The sequence below is a fragment of the Monodon monoceros genome, unplaced genomic scaffold, assembly GCF_005190385.1.
Source record: "Monodon monoceros isolate NGI ecotype Baffin Bay Population unplaced genomic scaffold, NGI_Narwhal_1 Super_Scaffold_21, whole genome shotgun sequence".
Classification (NCBI taxonomy): Eukaryota; Metazoa; Chordata; class Mammalia; order Artiodactyla; family Monodontidae; genus Monodon; species Monodon monoceros.
Window position 1 is genome coordinate 109,986,482 of NW_021703778.1, and position 18,899 is coordinate 110,005,380.

General features: G+C 45.1%; 1 protein-coding gene across 8 annotated transcripts in view; it reads left to right on the top strand.

Moving 5' to 3' along the window:
• Positions 1-17,084, top strand: part of NPAS3 (neuronal PAS domain protein 3) — an 862,041-nt gene extending 844,957 nt beyond the window's left edge. For 7 of the 8 annotated variants that reach the window (XM_029239281.1, XM_029239282.1, XM_029239284.1 and 4 more), the window contains 3 exons: positions 8,855-9,002; positions 12,404-12,528; positions 14,406-17,084. In XM_029239281.1, the coding sequence (XP_029095114.1) occupies positions 8,855-9,002; positions 12,404-12,528; positions 14,406-15,766 (1,634 nt within the window). In that variant the 3' untranslated portion in view covers positions 15,767-17,084. The remainder of the gene's footprint in view (positions 1-8,854; positions 9,003-12,403; positions 12,529-14,405) is intronic. The other variant, XM_029239287.1, reaches the window with a different exon arrangement.
• The last annotated feature ends 1,815 nt before the right edge of the window (positions 17,085-18,899 follow it).

The following is an 18,899-nucleotide window of genomic DNA, read 5'->3' on the forward strand; positions in this document are numbered from 1 at the left end:
CTCCGGACGCGCAGGCTCAGCGGCCATGGCTCACGGGCCCAGCCGCTGCGCGGCATGTGGGATCTTCCCGGACCGGGGCATGAACCCGTGTCCCCTGCATCGGCAGGCGGACTCTCAACCACTGCGCCACCAGGGAAGCCCTTGACTGATATATTCTAATGCAATTCTAACATGGATTCTTGGGCTTTTCCTTATTACTATTTCAGTTAGTAGCTGCTTTTATTTTCATAACAGAAACACCTGATACTTGAGAGTAACTAACCCATTGCTCTCATAAAGCATGATCAAGAAAACGAAACAGTACTTCTAAATCATCCATTTTCACAGAAATCAATTAACCTAAATAAAATCAATTCCAGTACTTCTTGTACTTTATACAAAATGAAGAACAAGATGACATCGTTTTTCTAAAAAACACTTTCTTTAAAATGTTGATTTAATGACACCCTGCATATCTCAAAAAAAAAAAAAAGCCCTCAAACTTTTTTTTTAACACAAATGAGCAGCATAGGATTTAATTTGTGTATGTGTTTAGCATACAGTGTTTTTCCATTAATATAGGGTTAACTAAAGAGCAGGTTATTTGAAGCTCTTGAAGAATTCCCACCCCCTCTCTGGCCTCCTCAAATCTGGGGGGAGACACATTAGCCAGAACCCACCTGATTACAAGTAACAGAAAACCCAAGTAAAAATGACTTCAACTTCCTCTGTAATCGTCTTCACTTTCTCTTCATGATCAAAAGACAGCTGTAGCACAGCCAATGATCAGTTCCTCACAGGACAATGTCCAAAGTCAGGAAAGGGTCAGTTGCTACTTTGTGTTCATTTTTTGAAAGAAAAGAAAATATTCCCACAGGCCCTCCAGGAAAGTCTCATTGTCCAGCATTTCATCAAATGTCCCAGCCTCAGCCACATGCTGGAGGGAATTACTGTGGCTGGTTTAAACAAACATTTATCCCTCCTGAGACTTGGGGGAAGACCACCACACATAAAGCCCCAAATGGGAGTTCTATTACCCAGGAAGAAGTGGCGGAATAGCTGTTCAGAGGACACTCAACGGTGACCGCTACCTGGGAGAATCTGTAATGTTTTCACAACAAAGTACCAGGATTTCTGACGATCCACAGAACAGCTGAACACATGACGTTTGTCTGGGCTCCTTTATATAGTCCCGATTTCATGGAACACTAGCTCTTGTATACCTATGCCTCACCACTTAGATATTTCTTGCTCAAGGTGTTTAGTAGGCTTAATGAAATGACTGCATCCAGAAACACAGAGTCTGCCAGAGACATAAAATAAACCTGCCTATGAGGGGGAAGGGGAAGGTGGGACGAGTTGGGAGATTAGGATTGACATATATATACCACCATGCGTAAAACAGATAGCTAGTGGAAACCTGCTATAAAGCACAGGAAGCTCAGCTCGGTGCTCTGTGATGACCTAGATGGGTGGGATGTGTGGGGGGGGGGAGGGAGATCCGAGAGGGAGGGGATATAGGTATGTGTACGGCTGATTCACTTCACTCTACAGCAGAAGCTAGCACAGCATCGTAAAGCAATTATACTCCAATAAAAATAAAAAATAAAAAAAGATTCACCTCATCTTTTTACCTTTTTTTAGGTCTCCCTACATCCCAGCTTAACCTCCCCAGTACTCCATTTCTCTTCTTTTTTTTTTTGTTTGCAGTACGCGGGCCTCTCACTATTGTGGCCTCTCCCGTTGCGGAGCACAGGCTCCGGACGCGCAGGCTCAGCGGCCATGGCTCACGGGCCCAGCCGCTCTGCAGCATGTGGGATCTTCCCGGACCGGGGCACGAACCCGCGTCCCCTGCATAGGCAGGCGGACTCTCAACCACTGCGCCACCAGGGAAGCCCTCTCTTCATTTTTAAAGGAAGGTGAAGGATTCACCCAGGTCAGGGTGGACCTGCTGTGCTTTCATAGGCCTCCACGCCACTTTCCATAAATCATCACCGTGATAAACTTACTAGTAAAAATGACTGATAAGCATCTGTCTCCCGTTCAAAGACAAAGAGAAGTAAATCCTTATTTTCAGAAAGAAGAAAACATTTTCAACAGTCTCCCACAGTAGGGAGACTTCCCCCTGAGTCTCGTTGTGCAGTGTTTCATCATATTCCAAACCTAAACCAATCCCCGGGAAGGGAGACAGAATTTCTGGGACAAGTTCAGACTCAGACAGGAGTTCAGGCCAGTGACAGATTTTGCTCACTTTGCTATCCCCCAGTGCCCGGCACAGAGAGGCACATTCAAAAAAATTATTTATTGAATAAGTGGATAAATCCACCATTTCCCTGATTTCCTAGTCATAAATCTTAATTCCACGCGCAAGAGTTCACTGTGTCCCTTTATATAACAAAACCCCCAACAAAAAAGAAGGTTTGGAGGCTAAAAAATACTCTGTTCTTAACTATTTCAGGTCAAGAAGGTCAGGAATAAACAGTACTGAAACTCCCTGACTGGACTGAAAACAGCTTTAAAAAAATCTGAGATCTCGGATGTCACTCGTGCCAACAATTACTTTGACTCTTCCGGTCCTAGAACATGATCCCCTCAATGTTCAAAAGCCTTGGTCTCCAACTCAGCACGTTATCATCAAGGAAAGGGGAATTTATTTTTTAAACTTAACAAATTGATATGTTCTCAATCAATGAAAAGTTTTCTACAGGATTCAGTATTAACAGTAATAAAAATCTGTCAGTCGGCGGTGGTGATATAGGAAAAAACCTCTTCTGAGGTTATAAATCACACAGATAGCAATTCAAGCAGGGCCTGTCATTAGGATATTAGGGGGAAAATCCATAGATGATGCATAGTCATTCACAGACCATCCACGGGTCTTCTGTCCTTAAGCTCGTAACTCACATTAAAGTATCAAATATCATTCAATTTGATCAAATATTGCTCCTCACGTAAATTTACAAAAAAACTAAAAACCAATTTGTGGATGCCTGCTATTTAAGACATCTAGCTCACTAATTGCAAAATCTATAGGAAAGTCTGCACGGCATCAAAGCCTTGCTTGATCCTATGAGCAGTTCTAAATGAAAAACTGTCTCTATTGTAAGTAAATAAAGCGCTAAATGCACAGTTCCTGGCTCTAATGCTGTCTCTCTTGTGGGTTTTGAAAATGACCTCTGTAAGCATCAAGGACTATAACTTTTTAGATAAAGAAACCTGTTCTTGTTTTAAGTCTATGTCAGGTTCATTCCCTATAGCCCACAGTTTTCAAAAGCAGAAGAAAAAGTAATCCAGAATTTAAAAAAGAAAAAAAAAAAAAAAAAAGTCCTGTTTCCAGAATGAAGTTCCCTGTCAGCCTGCCTTGGGCCTTAGGTGGAGAAGCAGAGATTAAAGAGTCAGTATTCTTTTTCATGTTTCATCTGCCAGTTTTGTGAATGTAGAAAGAAAAACCGGTAGCTACAGCTAAGCACCCAACTGTGGTATTAAGTAGAAAGTGTGATTCTAGCACACACACCCTAACTTACACGCCCTCCACATTAGTGAATTCAAAATTAATTTTTGAGTATCTAGCAGAAAACCCCCCACTCCCCATTCTCTGCAGCCATTGATGAAGGTAGCTCAAGGGGGGGTGAGCTGAGCAGATGCACCCTCATATTGCCATGACGATAATGAAGCTCTTTGTTCAGCTGTGTGAATGTCAAGTGTGAAAATCTCCGATGATCTCACCATTTCCTATTTATTCTATACTTACCTGAATACACCAAGTATTACAGCTTTTTAATGCATATGCAAACCTCTAAAATGTCCTTTTGTGAGACACTTTGCTAAAAGACCGCTTTTGAGATGTCTTCTTCATCTCCTCTTCAAACTGAATTAGACTGCTTCCTTCTTTTGAAGACACAAGTAACTCACTATTTAGAATCTTTGGCTTTGATTTTGTGGAACAGCCCAACAGGAAGAGACCATGTTCTCTTTTTTCCTCCATATTTCTGAAGGCAAACTTGGACTGATTTGTTTTGAGTTACTAACAGAGTTATGTTCCTGCCACAGACACAGGCTTCCTTTATGTCCTTTCAGTCATCAGTCTATCTCTGTGGACAAAGTTTTCCTAAGGAACACTGAAATCCCTCTGTTGGTCACTGCGTGCAGAGCCATAGATGTGCACTCCAGCAAGAGCTCATCAGATTTGGGCGGGGGGGGGGGGGGGTGTTAGTTTTTCTCTACAAGGAGTACATTTCTTGTATGCCTGCCACTAAGCTCAAACCAAGAGGCCAGGTGACTTTTTAAAAAGATAGTCAATCAATCAGAGCACCCAGTCTTTGTGGGGCAAAGTGTGTATGTGATGTAAAAGGTCACGTGTTCTAACACATAAGCATTTTTCTTTGGATTGAACTGCATTTGCCACTCCCTTCACAATTAGGGGTTGGTGGTATTTTGACACTTAGAGACAAAAATGGTCAAATGAGCAGGGCTAGAATGGTTCCCCCAGCAAGATGTAAGTCTCTCCTTGTCTCTAGTAGTTTCTTCTCCCAAATGCAGGGTCATTTCTGTCCTCTGAAGAGCACAGTCTGTAACTCAAAGGCACCTGTAGCTTGGAAGGTGGAGCAGTACTGATGACAACTTCTTGGTTTTCCTCAGAGCTGAGCAATTACAGCCAAAAACAATTGGCTACACCCTGGACTTCAGGGCTCAAAGGAGCAAGTTGTCATGCAGTAGCAGAGGCATCCACGGTTATACCTGAGACCATCCAACACTGAAAGGGCATCTGGGAGAAACACAGTCAGCCTCCCTGTGTCTTCATGTTTACCCTCTAAAACCTAAGAAAAGGCCATTTCAGTGTTTTGAGATCCTTAAATAAAAACTAATTCTTATCACACAGTTTTAAAGACATCTTTCTAGAAATGTTATGATGTGATCATTGAATTCAGTGGGCACACATAGGGCTGCTCTACCAAAAGGTTTGGACAGCAAAAAGTAAACTTTGGGATAAGCCAAAGAGAAGATGCCAGGTGATGTGTTAGAAGTACTCAGACCGTATCACAGTGTAAGACTAAAAATAAGATCCTCATAGATATTTCCTCTCTCGGTTTCCTCTCTTTATAGTTTGAGCACACTGTTATGAATGTTCTCCTGGGCTCATTGGTTTGATGAGGATCTATCTCTTTTCAGGGACAATTAACTGGTTTTTAAGGACTTCCATACCAAGTAACTTACATCATGCTATTTCTGGTTTTCCCCACAAAAGGGATTTTGTGAAATAGACTAACACAGACATTCTCTCATTTCTCTCCATTATTTAAAGCTAAAAACCCCAAAATAAAAACAGCAGCCCTGCATTAGAGAGTATCAAAAAAGTTTTTGTGTTTTTCAAGTTGTCTAATTTATTACAAACTAAAAATCTCTTTCAAACTGGCACCAAAGTGGCTTTTCTTCCTGAGCTGATTAGGACCACATGAGCTCAGGAAAAGCTGTCAGATCCTGCCTCTGGCACAGCTGGAACGATCCAACTGATTTGCCAGTATGATTTTTTTTTTTTTAAAGCAGGAAGCTTCATCCACAAATCATAAATTTATATTCTAGAGCCCCAAGCAAAAATTATTCCGTGTTCATTTTAAAAGAAGCAAAATTCCATTGTGACCGCTTTTATGGGTCCTCCTGAAAAACAGACGCAACTGGGGTGATCTTTTAGTCGACATTTCATGCTATAATAGGAGCTAACTCAGCGCCTTATCTTGAGTTATCTAGATTCCCACGGATACATGGGGGTGTCATTCAGAAAACACTGATCCTCAGGAAACAGTCATGATCCAAGACCATGCTGGAATGTCTACCTTTTCAGAATTCTGTTTGTCAGGCTGGCCCAGGGCAAATTAATGGATTAGGTTAAACTTGTCTTCTTGAGCTGACGGTGATGGGCCCCTGGATCTGCTCTGTGGTGTGGACCACGGTAAGTGAAGGCACTCAAGTAGCTCCTGACTCCCCAGGGAACCCCTCAGGGGTCCTTTTCTCCGCAGCTCTTTCACCACCACTTCATCACGTAAACTTGCCTGGCCTGCCTCTCTCTCACTGAGGTCTCCTCTCTTTGCTAGATGGCCCTTGGCCTGGGTGATAAATAATATTCGTGGAATCATGGGTCCTAATAACTTTGTATTTATCTTCTCAGGAAACACAGATGCACCTAATCAGACCCAGAGTCGCGCTGCCTTAACCCAAAAAGGTGCATTTCAGAAAGGAGATTTTGTTTGTTTCTCTGTTTCTTTGTTTGTAAGTAAGAGAAAGTATTATTAGGAAGGAGAGGGCGTGGTGATCTTTCTGCTGACTCTGCAAACTCTAATTTGACTTTATAATTTCTGTCTCACTTTGCCCCTTGCTACGCACTGTATTGTGAGGTCTTTTTTTTTTAAATTTTGCCTGCTTTGGGTCAAATTCCAGTCGAAAATCCCCAGCCAGGCTGGGCTGGTCTAGCCTACCATCTCAGTGTTTTCTTCATGTGACTCTATAAAAGGGGCTTCTTAGTCTCTTTGCCTTTATTAAAAATACTAGAACCATTTGAAATTATCCCTTATTCCAGATACACAGCAGGTAGAATTATATACCAACCACTGATTGGGATGCTCTAAGTATTTCTGTGAAAATAGTGGGCAGAATTTCATAACCCATCGTTCCTCTATTAATAGTTAACCAGGTTGAGAGGATTTGAATAAAAGCACATCTTGTTGCATGCAACAATGGTTTGACAGAAGTGCTGTATGGCAGAGTCAGTATTTTACTGCTTTCAGCTTCACTACACAGTTTTGGAGCCGGGGAAGCCATGCATGCCGAATGGCAGAACTTACAATCGCCTACAAAAACAGAGTACAGTCCTACCTGTGGAGCCTCACCACTAAGAGAAGGTGACAGTTCCGGGTTTTAAAAATACCCTGAACTGTAGAATAGTTTCTGAATAGAACTCGCCGCTCTTTGAAGCACTCATCAAAGCAAGGCTTTTTCAAGCAACTGTTAAGACATAAGTATTACATTTTACAACCATCCATTTCGTGTATTGTGAGACAAAAAAAAGAGAGAATGGGAGAAAAGCGTTGAAGTTTTTATGTTTATGGATAAAATATATGGAGGTTTGATTTTTGACCACTTTCAGAGCTAGGAAGAGTGGCTCCGACATGATGATGGGAAGAGCTTCTACAGCCTTAAACACAGCCCTTTTCCAAAGTGACTTCCCTTTACTCATCCAACCCCCCCCCCAAAAAAAAATCAAAATGTACTTCATGAAACTATTGTATATGAAGCACTTATTAGCCATAATTAAATGGACAATATGAATTTACTACGTCTTTAGGACTCTGGCTTGTTCTGGTTTAGAGCAAGATGATTAATGCAAATACATATTACTTGAGATAACCATTTAGCAGCTAATTTAGCCAAATTTATTACAGCAGTTAGAGGTTTTTCATTTTAGCAGACGGAGACAAGGACGTGCCAAAAGTGGGCAGCGTGGACGAGTGCACACTGCCCTCTAGTGGCCGGCCAGCTGGCGCGCTGTTGGGGGGTGTGGAGTCTGCAATTCGTATCCAAGCGATAACAGCGGGTGTGCACGTTTCCGGCATCCTTTTAAACCCTTCCCATCCATAGCACTTTATTTCAGGGGCTGATTTACTGCACTCTTCCCCCTTTTACTAGCTCAAGCGTGCCCAGATACAAATCAAATCCATTTCAACTTGGCAAGATTTTGGTTAAAGTATCATTTTTAACATCTGCATTTTAAAGCTCTCTTTCCGTGGATATTTAACGGCACCGTTTCACATTACTGATTGTTTTTACTTGTTCCTTCATTTGGGGCCATATTTCAGAGTCTGTGTGGAGCTGTCACTCTGTTTGGCTCTAGCCAAGTCAAACCTGTGCTTCGCTTAGGCCAGTGTTTCTGTCTGACTTGGTGAGGGAATGTATTTTGTTCCAACGTTCAGGAAATTTCTCACCAGAATCTCCCCTGACACATGTAGATTTAGTTCATACCATAAATTCTGTTCGACAAGATCAAAAGGAACCGATACATAAGGACACGGGTTGATACTGCTCGCACTGAGGTGAAATGATCAAAGACAGAGGAGGAAAGCATCTTTGGAACCATTCAGATATCCAGAATCGCAAAGAGAGCTACCTTGAAGCTATGAATAAATCACACCCAAATTTGCCTTTGTTCCCATCTGATGTCAAACCCATTGACAATATCCACACCGCATTAGGTGTTCTGTGAGCCAGAAAGATTTGCAGTCCTGTTATCCTTCCTTTCACACCATGACTGTCCAAAATGGAATAAAGTCTTGCTACAAACGCTAGTAACCCTAGCTCCGGAGCTACTGCTCCACTGAATTGGTGATTTTATTTGTCCTACTAATGGCATTCTACATTAAGCGTACAGAGGGGCACCCCTGGCTTGGTGCGGGACCTCCCCTTTCTTCTTTTTTTTAAAATTAATTTATTTATTTTTGGCTGCGTTGGGTCTTCGTTGTTGCCCGCGGGCTTTCGCTAGTTGCGGTGAGCAGGGGCTACTCTTCGTTACGGCGCGTGGGCTTCTCACTGCGGTGGCTTCTCTTGTTGTGGAGCAGGCGGGCTTCAGTAGTTGTGGCTCGCAGGTTCTAGAGTGCAGGCTTAGTATTTGTGGTGCACAGGCTTAGTTGCTTAGTTGCTCCGCGGCATGTGGGATCTTCCCAGATCAGGGCTCGAACCCGTGTCTCCTGCACTGGCAAGCGGATTCTTAACCACTGCACCACCAGGGAAGTCCGGGACCTCCCCTTTCTAAGCTTCAGATTTTGCAGAGATGATGACCATTTCGTCCCAGTCCTAATATGCAATGCCTTCTATTCTGTTTTTTCACCAGTGCTGAATAAGGGCCAATGTGTGACAAAGTACTATCGTTGGATGCAGAAGAATGGAGGATATATTTGGATACAGTCTAGTGCCACAATAGCTATTAACGCCAAGAACGCAAATGAGAAAAACATCATCTGGGTCAATTATCTTCTGAGGTATATTTTGGAATTCTTTTTCGTTTCCATCTCAGTTATAAAACATGCAGCCCAATGGTAAATAGCTGAAATGTTGTATTATCTTTTGACAGTATCTGGTGTGGAATTATATGGAAATTCTGCTTTTCTTTCCACAAGATTCAAAGAAATGGGAAAAGTTCAAAGCCATGTCGGTAGGGACTTCGAGGGCAGATTTGCGAAATGTTCAGTAGTTCTTGGTCTGCCAACCTTGGGGCAGTTCTGCAGAGGTTGCTTTGGTTTCCCCACAAATGTTCGGGCCAGAAAAAGAACACAGACGTTTGCCTCCAGTGGAAGCATTCAAAAAGCATCTCCTTCTCCCCCACACGTTCTCATACTCATGCGCTCCAACCCTTGTGAAAATTATGAAAAGGGGATGCGGAAGAAGTGGCAGAGTTCATATTCCTCCTGTATCCCATGTCTTTGAAGTCCTCAGCGTATCACGTAGGGTTGGATTCCCCAGACATTCAAGTTTGGGTAAGCAAAGGGAGTCACTTTGCCAGAATTGAGACAATTTCAGTGGAAAAACGAAGGCAGTCTTCTTTTGCCTGCCCTGTGATCTCAGGCAAGGGTGACCGCTGTTTTAACGCATCCTCCAATTTATATCCATCAATGCAGCCAAGCTCAACAGCCTCCTGAATTCCAGTGTGCAACACCCCTCGTCTCTCCGTCTTCATCTGCTGCCTGTGGATTCAGGCTAGCACCAAAGTAACCAACACGCATAGCCTGGGTGGTCTGCGTCTGGGGACAAGCTTTCTGGGAGGTTCTCCACCAATCCTGCCATGAAGCTATCCAAATGCTCAGCCTGGCTCCCTCCCACCATTGTCACTCTAGTCTTTGGCTCCTCTTGGCCTAAAGCCACCAAGCAGGGCCCACATGTGGTCTGAGGAGGAAAACTTCCAGCGGGTCTTAGGAATGGAAGTTGTTGCCCTTTGACTGATAACGTCGACAGGGAGTACCGAATCCCATTTTTCTTTGAGACAGAGATGCAGACAGCCGTGGCTCAGCAGCACGCTGACCCTTCAGAGTGTGTTCGCGTCCGCTGGTGACGACTTGAAGGCATGAACGTGCTTGCTCCCAATAGCATATCTATCAGACGCTAATGATTATTGCTCTAGAGAGGGCTTTAATGTGCACCACTTAGAAGAGTCTTCATTCATCTACTTTCTTTTCCCTTTTTTGACCTCTTCTACTCTACATTAATTCTCTCTAAAGGTAAAAGTATGGGTATCTAATGGGGCTTTCTCCAAAGCCTGCTCTTCATGCAAACTACCCCCTGTGTTTGTGATATGCTGAAGATGGGTTCTGCTATCAGGGAATTCTTTTACTTAGAGGTTTACGGAACAGTGGCTGTGTGCAATGCAGAAGGTTATAAAAACTCACATGCCAAAGAGAAGACAGAATATTGTGGCACTGACATTCACTGTGCCAAGGAGACCCGTTATTAGTAAAAATTAGACATTAGTAACAGGGACACCATAGACTGTAGGATGGCCGTCCCCCAGGCTGCTGGAGCCTAGGGCACTAAAGCAATCCCTATGGTTGTTCATCTCATTCAGGGAGACTTCTTCCCTTCTGGATCTTTCTTACTGCCTCACCAGCCTCATGACTTCCTACTCTGCCCCCAAACAGAGGGAGTGAGGAGGGGTGAGGAGTGGGCAGCTGGTGCTACTTTGGAGCAACACCTGGTCTAGCCTAGGATCACATGGTACAAGCTCATGAGCGTTTGGTGTTCCTGGCCCGCCTAATTCCATACGGAGAAGAAGGAAGCAGTTTGGGTACCAAAGCCCAGCCTTCAGGCTCAAAGAGCCTCGATCTCAGGCATGCCAGACGTGTTTCAGCTGACCTGAAGACTCACCCTGGGTTCAATAATAGAAGACTGGGAGTTGGCCGACAAGGGACTTGTGAACCCACATGGCATCTGGACCAAAGGAGACTGACATACATGAGCTTTAGCAGAGGAAGCTCCCCAGGTCTGTCACTCATCAGGATCACTTCTCCCCTGGAGGTCTAGGAAGAAGGGCCTTGGCCTGATAGCAACTACTGAAGTTGGTTTTTCTTTCCCACATTCCTGTCCTTTGTTCTTCCCCAAGCAGTATTTTCATGCTCCCTCTTCCTGGCCAGAACCCCTCACTTCTGGGCTCCATCCAGGCTTGCACGTCCCTGTTCTGAAATTACTGCTCCTCCAGTCTTCTTCCTGTACCCTCACAACACCTGGTAGAATTACAGAAACTGTGTAAGGGCTAAGGCTACCTTCCCAGCATCTGGTTCATCTGATCATCTAGAGAAAGCTCTGCTGCTGACGCTAATTCACACTAAGGAGTAAAGCCCTGATAAGTTATCTGCGTGAAGGAACCCCCCTGGGATATTTGCAGTTTTAGTGTAGTTACTGAAACAGTGACTCTTTGATACAGGAATTTCACTAGAAATTAGCTAGTGAGTCATGGAGACCTATGGAAGGTCTCTGGCTGACTGGCCATGATAGGAGGACAGAAGAGGCATTTTCCATTTGGAGGCAAGAGACTTTCCTAGTGCCTTCAGGTTATGCAGCTGGTACTGCTCACACGCTGGCCTGGCCTTGGAGTGGCATTTCTAGAAGATCGCTGACTGACCGAACACACTCCCTTTTCCAGAGGAGGCTTGTTTCTGAATTAAAAATAGAACAAAAATTAAGCACTTTTGTGCAAATGGGGTTAGCTTCATTCTTTCACACTGGGACTCTCCCCACTGCAATCAGATTTCCAGCTAACAAGCCACAGGTGTACACCACACGAGCAGATGAAAATGTGATTGTAATGGGTGTGTTGACAGTTCAGTAGCCATAATCCACGCAGCCCAAGGTGCACCTGTGCATCTGTCAGATCGTTAGGTGCTGAGGGCTCTGTCCCCCAACTCCCCGCCCCCAATAGCCTTAGAGCCACCTGAACAGCTGAGGACACTCCGTCAAGGAGCCAAGACAAGGGTACTGAAGCAACGGACTCATCAGGAGCCCAGGAGAAGGCAGGGCACACCGGGAGGCAGGGGAATGAATTGTTGAGGGTGCTTCTCTCATCCTCCCTTCCCCCAGGTGTGGTACTGGGAGGAATGTCAAGCAGCCCAGTTCCCTGGCCCCCAGTGGTACCTGATTATTTGAAAGCTTTTTGGTGGCTTTCACGTAGCATTTGGGTATTCAGTCATTGTGGCAAGGTGCACCTGTTGCCCAGCGCATGCAATCCAAGCTTCTGTAAAAGTCCCATGATGAGCTGAGAAATGATTGCATGCTTAGTCTTTCAAACCCTCTAAACTCCAAAAGTTTGGGGCAAGGAAGTGGGAAGAAGATGGTCAGAAGCAACCCATCCAGAATGGGTATCTGCACTCTTGATGAACACCTCCCTCCTCCACAGCAACCCCGAGTACAAGGACACGCCAATGGACGTCGCACAGCTTCCCCACCTGCCGGAGAAAACTTCGGAATCCTCAGAGACCTCCGACTCTGAGTCAGACTCTAAAGACACCTCAGGTATTACAGGTATTACGACTTCTCCGTGTTCTGCAGTTATGGCTTGCCTTTCCAAACTTGAGGGGTGGGCAACGGCCAAAGGAGTGTCATCTGAACGAAGCAACCGGTCAAAGTTTATATAGGGATATATGTCACATCAAGTTATTACTGAGTCTTTCTCAACACATATATGTATATATACTTATATACCACTACATATAGATGTACACCCTACATAAGTGTGTGCACATACATACAATACATATGTTTATGTATGTGGTGTTATGTAAATATATACATGCATCTAGATATGTATAAATATATACATATATGCGTGTTGTGGTATGTATTCATACACATAGGTATATTATGGTATATAAATATATATACACAAATATACAGAGAGATTGATTGATTGAGCCATGACTTAATGTCAGTCCTCCATACAGAAGAAGCCCGGCCCTAACCCCATAGCTAGCTCCAACCTCTTTACCAGAAGCAGACAGCAGGGCTATCTCTGTTGCTCCAAGACAGACCGTGACTTTGAGCCCCAAATATTCACATCCTCACCAAGCTGGGATTGAACCTCTAAAGTGGGCTACTTAATGGCATCGGTAAATGACTCTTTCTGGGTGCCGTCTGTTACTCATTTTCTGAATCTATGCTGAACAAATCCATGCCTTCCCATTCCTAGTTATTTTGGGAAGCAAACTTCGAGTAGTTCTTTGGAGCACAGGAAAGCTAATATAAAAATTTACTTTTCCTCCACTTCCCAGTCCCCTTCCACAGACACGCATAGATGCAAGGGGCACATAACTCATAGAATTTACGGCTGCAAAACATCCTAAGCCTCTCCTAACCCAGCCTTTTCTGCTAAATAAATGAAGGCCAGAGTAGTTACATGATTTGTCCAAGGTGCTAGTCCAGGCTGCCATCCAAAAGCAGAGCCATAAAATCAGCATCACCCCTAAAGGTTCTGAGGTTCTATCACTGAGAAAATCTATCCTCCCTAAAATGTGCCAGATGACTAGGGCACACCGGCCACAAACCCCATCCTTAGGGAACACGCTCTTGTACCGTATTCCCTCTACTCCAGACACAGCATCAGGGAGGCCGAAGCAGGTGGGGAGGATCTTGACTGATTTCCTGTAAATTGCATTCATTCAAGAAAGTTCTTTACTAAGGCAGAGTTCTAGAACAGACAATCTCTGCTCCTTATTTATATAGCATATAGCAGTGAACAAAAAAAGACAAAAATTCCCTGCCCTGTGGAGCTTATATTCCAGTTGGGGGAAGAGACAGAAGTAAAGAAAAATAAAACATACAATGAATCAGACGGCGTTCAGTGCTCTAGAGAAAAATAACTTTAGGAAAGGAGAGTATGGTTTTCAGCAATGAGCAGACATTTACCAGGGGAAGGTGCAGACCTCTTGGAAAGTCACCTTGCAAATCATCATTCTTCTGTGTCACTACCACCTTATTCCCGGTTATTTACTCCTGAGTCTGTGAGCATTTTCGCAGAACATCTCGAATGTTAACGTGCCTAAGAATCACCTGGGGATCCTGTACAAATGAAGAATCTGATCCAGTAGGTCTGGGTGGAAGCCTGGGATTCTGCATTTGTAGCAAGCCTCCAGGTGATGCCAATGCTGCGGGCAGGTCCGGGGACCGCACTTCTGAGTCAGGGTCCCTCTAATCTAGGTCCTCAAGAGAGAGAAAGCCCAGGCTTTAAGTAACCGAGGCAGTGGAGCAGCTCAGGATAAGGCGACGCCCCCCCCACCCCCGCCCTCCCCTCCCCCCCCCCCGCAGGGGAGAGGGGGGGCTTGCCCCGCTAAACCCCTTTCTCCCGTGTGTCCCCCCCCCCCCCCCCCCCCCCCCCCCCCCCCGCGGCTGCCGGCCCCACGCAGAGGACAACGAGAACTCCAAGTCCGACGAGAAGGGGAACCAGTCCGAGAACAGCGAAGACCCGGAGCCCGACCGCAAGAAGTCAGGCAACACGTGCGACAACGACATGAACTGCAACGACGACGGCCACAGCTCCAGCAACCCGGACAGCCGCGACAGCGACGACAGCTTCGAGCACTCGGACTTTGAGAACCCCAAGGCGGCCGAGGACGGCGGCGGCTTCGGCGCGCTGGGCCCCATGCAGATCAAGGTCGAGCGCTACGTGGAGAGCGAGTCGGACCTGCGGCTGCAGAACTGCGAGTCGCTGTCGTCGGACAGCGCCAAGGACTCGGACAGCGCGGGCGAGGCGGGCGCGCAGGCCTCCAGCAAGCACCAGAAGCGCAAGAAGAGGCGGAAACGGCAGAAGGGCGGCAGCGCCAGCCGCCGGCGCCTGTCCAGCGCGTCGAGCCCCGGCGGCCTGGACGCGGGCCTGGTGGAGCCCCCGCGGCTGCTGTCCTCCCCCAACAGTGCCTCGGTGCTCAAGATCAAGACGGAGATCTCGGAACCCATCAACTTCGACAACGACAGCAGCATCTGGAACTACCCGCCCAACCGGGAGATCTCCCGGAACGAGTCGCCCTACAGCATGACCAAGCCCCCCAGCTCCGAGCACTTCCCGTCCCCGCCGGGCGGCGCAGGCGGCGGGGGGCTGCACGTGGCCATCCCCGACTCGGTCCTCACTCCGCCCGGTGCCGACGGCACGGCCGCCGCCGCCGCCGCCCGCAAGACTCAGTTCGGCACCTCGGCCCCCACGGCCTTGGCCCCCGTCGCCTCCGACCCGCTGTCGCCCCCGCTCTCGGCGTCCCCGCGGGACAAGCACCCCGGGGGCGGAAGCAGCGGCGGCGGGAGCGGCCCCGGAGCGTCCAACTCCTTGCTGTACACTGGGGACCTAGAGGCGCTGCAGAGGTTGCAGGCGGGCAACGTCGTGCTGCCGCTGGTGCACAGGGTGACCGGGACGCTGGCAGCCACCAGCACGGCCGCGCAGAGGGTCTACACCACGGGCACCATCCGCTACGCGCCAGCCGAGGTGACCCTGGCCATGCAGGGCAACCTGCTGCCCAACGCGCACGCTGTTAACTTCGTGGACGTTAACAGCCCGGGCTTCGGCCTTGACCCCAAGACGCCCATGGAGATGCTCTACCACCACGTGCACCGGCTCAACATGTCGGGACCGTTTGGCGGTGCCGTGAGTGCGGCCAGCCTGACGCAGATGCCCACCGGCAACGTGTTCACCACGGCCGAGGGACTCTTCTCCACGCTGCCCTTCCCCGTCTACAGCAACGGCATCCACGCGGCACAGACTCTGGAGCGCAAGGAGGACTGAGCACCGCCCAGCGCGGCCCGGGGCTCTGCCCGGAGGCATCGTCGGAGTTTTCGTTTAGACCTTTGATTCTAGCACTTTGAATTCGAGCAGGTCAGCATCTTCTCTCGCCACGACGGTCCCCGTTCCATCCCCTCTTTCTTTCACTGGACTCATTCTTTCCTGTAAAGATATGTTTATTTTTGGCCTTCAGAGGGTCAGACGACCAGTTGCCTGCCATTTTGTCTTCTTCCGAGATGTGTGTTGGGTTGTTTTGCTTTCCTTTGCATCTTTATTAAGATGTCTTTAATGTGTATATGCCTCTGCCATAGAATACTCAGTCTTGTGGTCAAGAGATTTCTGAAATGACAACCATTGAGTTTTCTTCGTAAAGATCTTGATATGATCAAGATTGAAAGAGACAAGCATAAACAATGTGCCCTGTTTGACTAAGTCAAATGAAATGGGGTGGTGTTTTTGTTTCTGTTCCTAATTCCTTTGAAAATAGGGGGATAGTATTTTAGAATTTTATGCAGAATTTAATTCTCTTTTTATGGTTAAGATTTTCTTACTTGCACATAAAAATAATTTTGGGTTCTTAAACTTAATTTCTGGCCTGTGACTAGAATGTTTAAAAAAAAAGTTGGACTAAATGTTAATTACTGAAACATTAACTTAATTTCTAAAACCATGGTGCTATCATTTATTAATCTGTAATGTCTTCATACAAAATGCAGCTCCTGGGCTGGGTTTTGAAAAAAATGTGTTCTGTCCTGGTCTGGAGTCCATTGCTGCAGTCTCCTTGGTTAGTTAAGACAAAGCCCTCATTAATGTTTGCTGCAGGACTTAAAATTTTTTACCTCCCAACTAACATAGCCTCACATTAAATTTAATGGGTCAGGAAAGCCCTTTTTAAAAGGGCTTTTGGAAAACTCAATCAAACTGATTTGAGGAGCAGTTTAGGTACATACTGCCTTTCATTGAGCTTTCTTTCTTTCCTTTTCTCAGTCTAACTGAGGCTAATTTTTGCAACTTCAATAACACTTTGGAGTAAAAGGAGGAAAAAAATATTTAACGTTTTTTGATTTTTTTCATTTCTTGCTAAAAAAAAAGAAAAGGAAGGTTGTATTTTGGGGGACTGATTTGGTGGATTTTTTTTCCCCTTTGGTTCTTTTATTTCTAGGTTGGAACCAGTAAGGTTTAAAACTAAAGAGTGGGTTAAAATAAGCTTCAAACAGATAACTGCAACTGCGCATTAAGTTGAAAAAAAAAAGAAAAAAAAAAGAAAAAGAAAAAAATATCCTATTTTGTCTTTGTTGCCAGAAATCAGTGTAGTGTCAAACACTCCAAACGACTGTCGAGTATAAATTCTTCTTCCACTCCATTTTTGGCAGCTGTTAAGGCATCTAATAACAGATGTGAGAACTGTAATGTGTGCACTGTGTATGTGTCCTTGGCTGTCAGTCCATTGCAGTTTCAATGTGTGTTTCTATATGCAGTATATACTAAGCTAATGTAGTTGTTTTGTCCTTTGTCTTCTCTGTGCTCTATCTCTAGTACAGTCCCATTCCTGCAGTCCTAGTGAATCAGTGATTCTTGGGGGTTAGTGATTTTTGTGTGGTGGCCTTCCTCTGTAACGTCACCCTACGCTGCTTCTACTGTCTGTGAATCTTCCATTTCACTTTTTAAGATTTCTGCTGTTGCTTTGCTGGTGTATATTCTCCCAACCTCTCCCCTTTCTCTCTCCCTCTCACCCTCTCTCCCTCTCTCCCTCCCTCCCTCCCTCTCTCTCTCTCTCTCTCTCTCTCATCTCCCCTTTTCCTCCCTCATCTCCCCCCCAACCCCAACTTCTCCAAAATCTTTTTCATTCTCAGAGATAAAAAGACTCTTAACTAGCTCAAGGTTAATGGAGCCATTTTTCCCATAATGGAATTCTGGGTATGACTCTTTCTTCTGGAGTGCCACACAAAGCACTGAAGAATAATGCTCAGATATATGAAATAAGTTGATGCCATATAGCCTCAGTTGTTAACATTCCCAGAGTCCCTTGTGTTCTACCTATAAGCAGTGGGTGCTTTGCTTTGGTTTCCTTCCAGGTTGGCTGATGGAGCAATATATAAAGCAATTTACCAGTGAGACAGAAAATTATTTCAAAGGTCAACCAACATTTTTTAAAAACAAAAGGGGAGCGGTGGGGGGTGGGGGTGGACTATAGAATTGTCGTATATATTTGTTTATGTGTGCAATGCTAATATAGTAACTCGGCTGTCCTTTGAATATCACTGTGTTGAGTGGATTCCTCCAGGCCCTTTGATTCCATGAGTTGGGCCCAAACCACTGTGGAATAGTGAAAAGAAGTTTAATGCCACAAATTCTAATAGTGAGCACTTACCTGAAGGATTTGAGTAGGTTTAGGAAGTGAAGAAGGCCAATCACGAAATTTAAAGAGTAATTTTGGAAGCTCTACTCTAGCTATTGAACAATCAAAGGAACGCACCTATCAGCTACAAAGAACAGCTAGATGGCTGTTTTTTATTTTCTTTTATAAATGTTTCTGTGTTGTGTCAAAATGATTTCTGGTGATTTAAACTAACAGATAATCACAGCTGCTGTCTAAATCCATAGTGTTAAAATTACAAAGTGGAAAAAAAAAATACTTCATTACCTGTGAAGACTGTGTCTGTGTTTTTAACTATTTCTTGTACAAATATATGAAAACTTTTATGAGGAGACTGGTGCCAAGTAGCTGAATAATGGGGAAAGGGATATTCTGTTCGTAAAAATCTTAGCAGTGTTACCAACTCTACAATATATATATAAAAAAATTAAAACATTACAAAGCGACAGCTATGGTACATTTGTTTTGTGTGAAGCTAACGGGACCTAACTTCCTGAGTGCCTGGCTCATTTTGAAACATTTTTTTTCATTGACCATTTATAATGCTGCAAATCAGAAATGTACATACTTCATTTACAACAGGGTTCTTTTTATACTTTTGTAGATTCTCATACATGTCACATACATGGTTGTCTTTATGTAACTTAATTTTTCATCTGCAGGTGCCATTTTCATAATAAACTTCTCTTGGATTTGTTACTATCTGGCATCATTTCTTTTACATGTAACCATCCTAACTAATGAATGCTGGTAGTATTT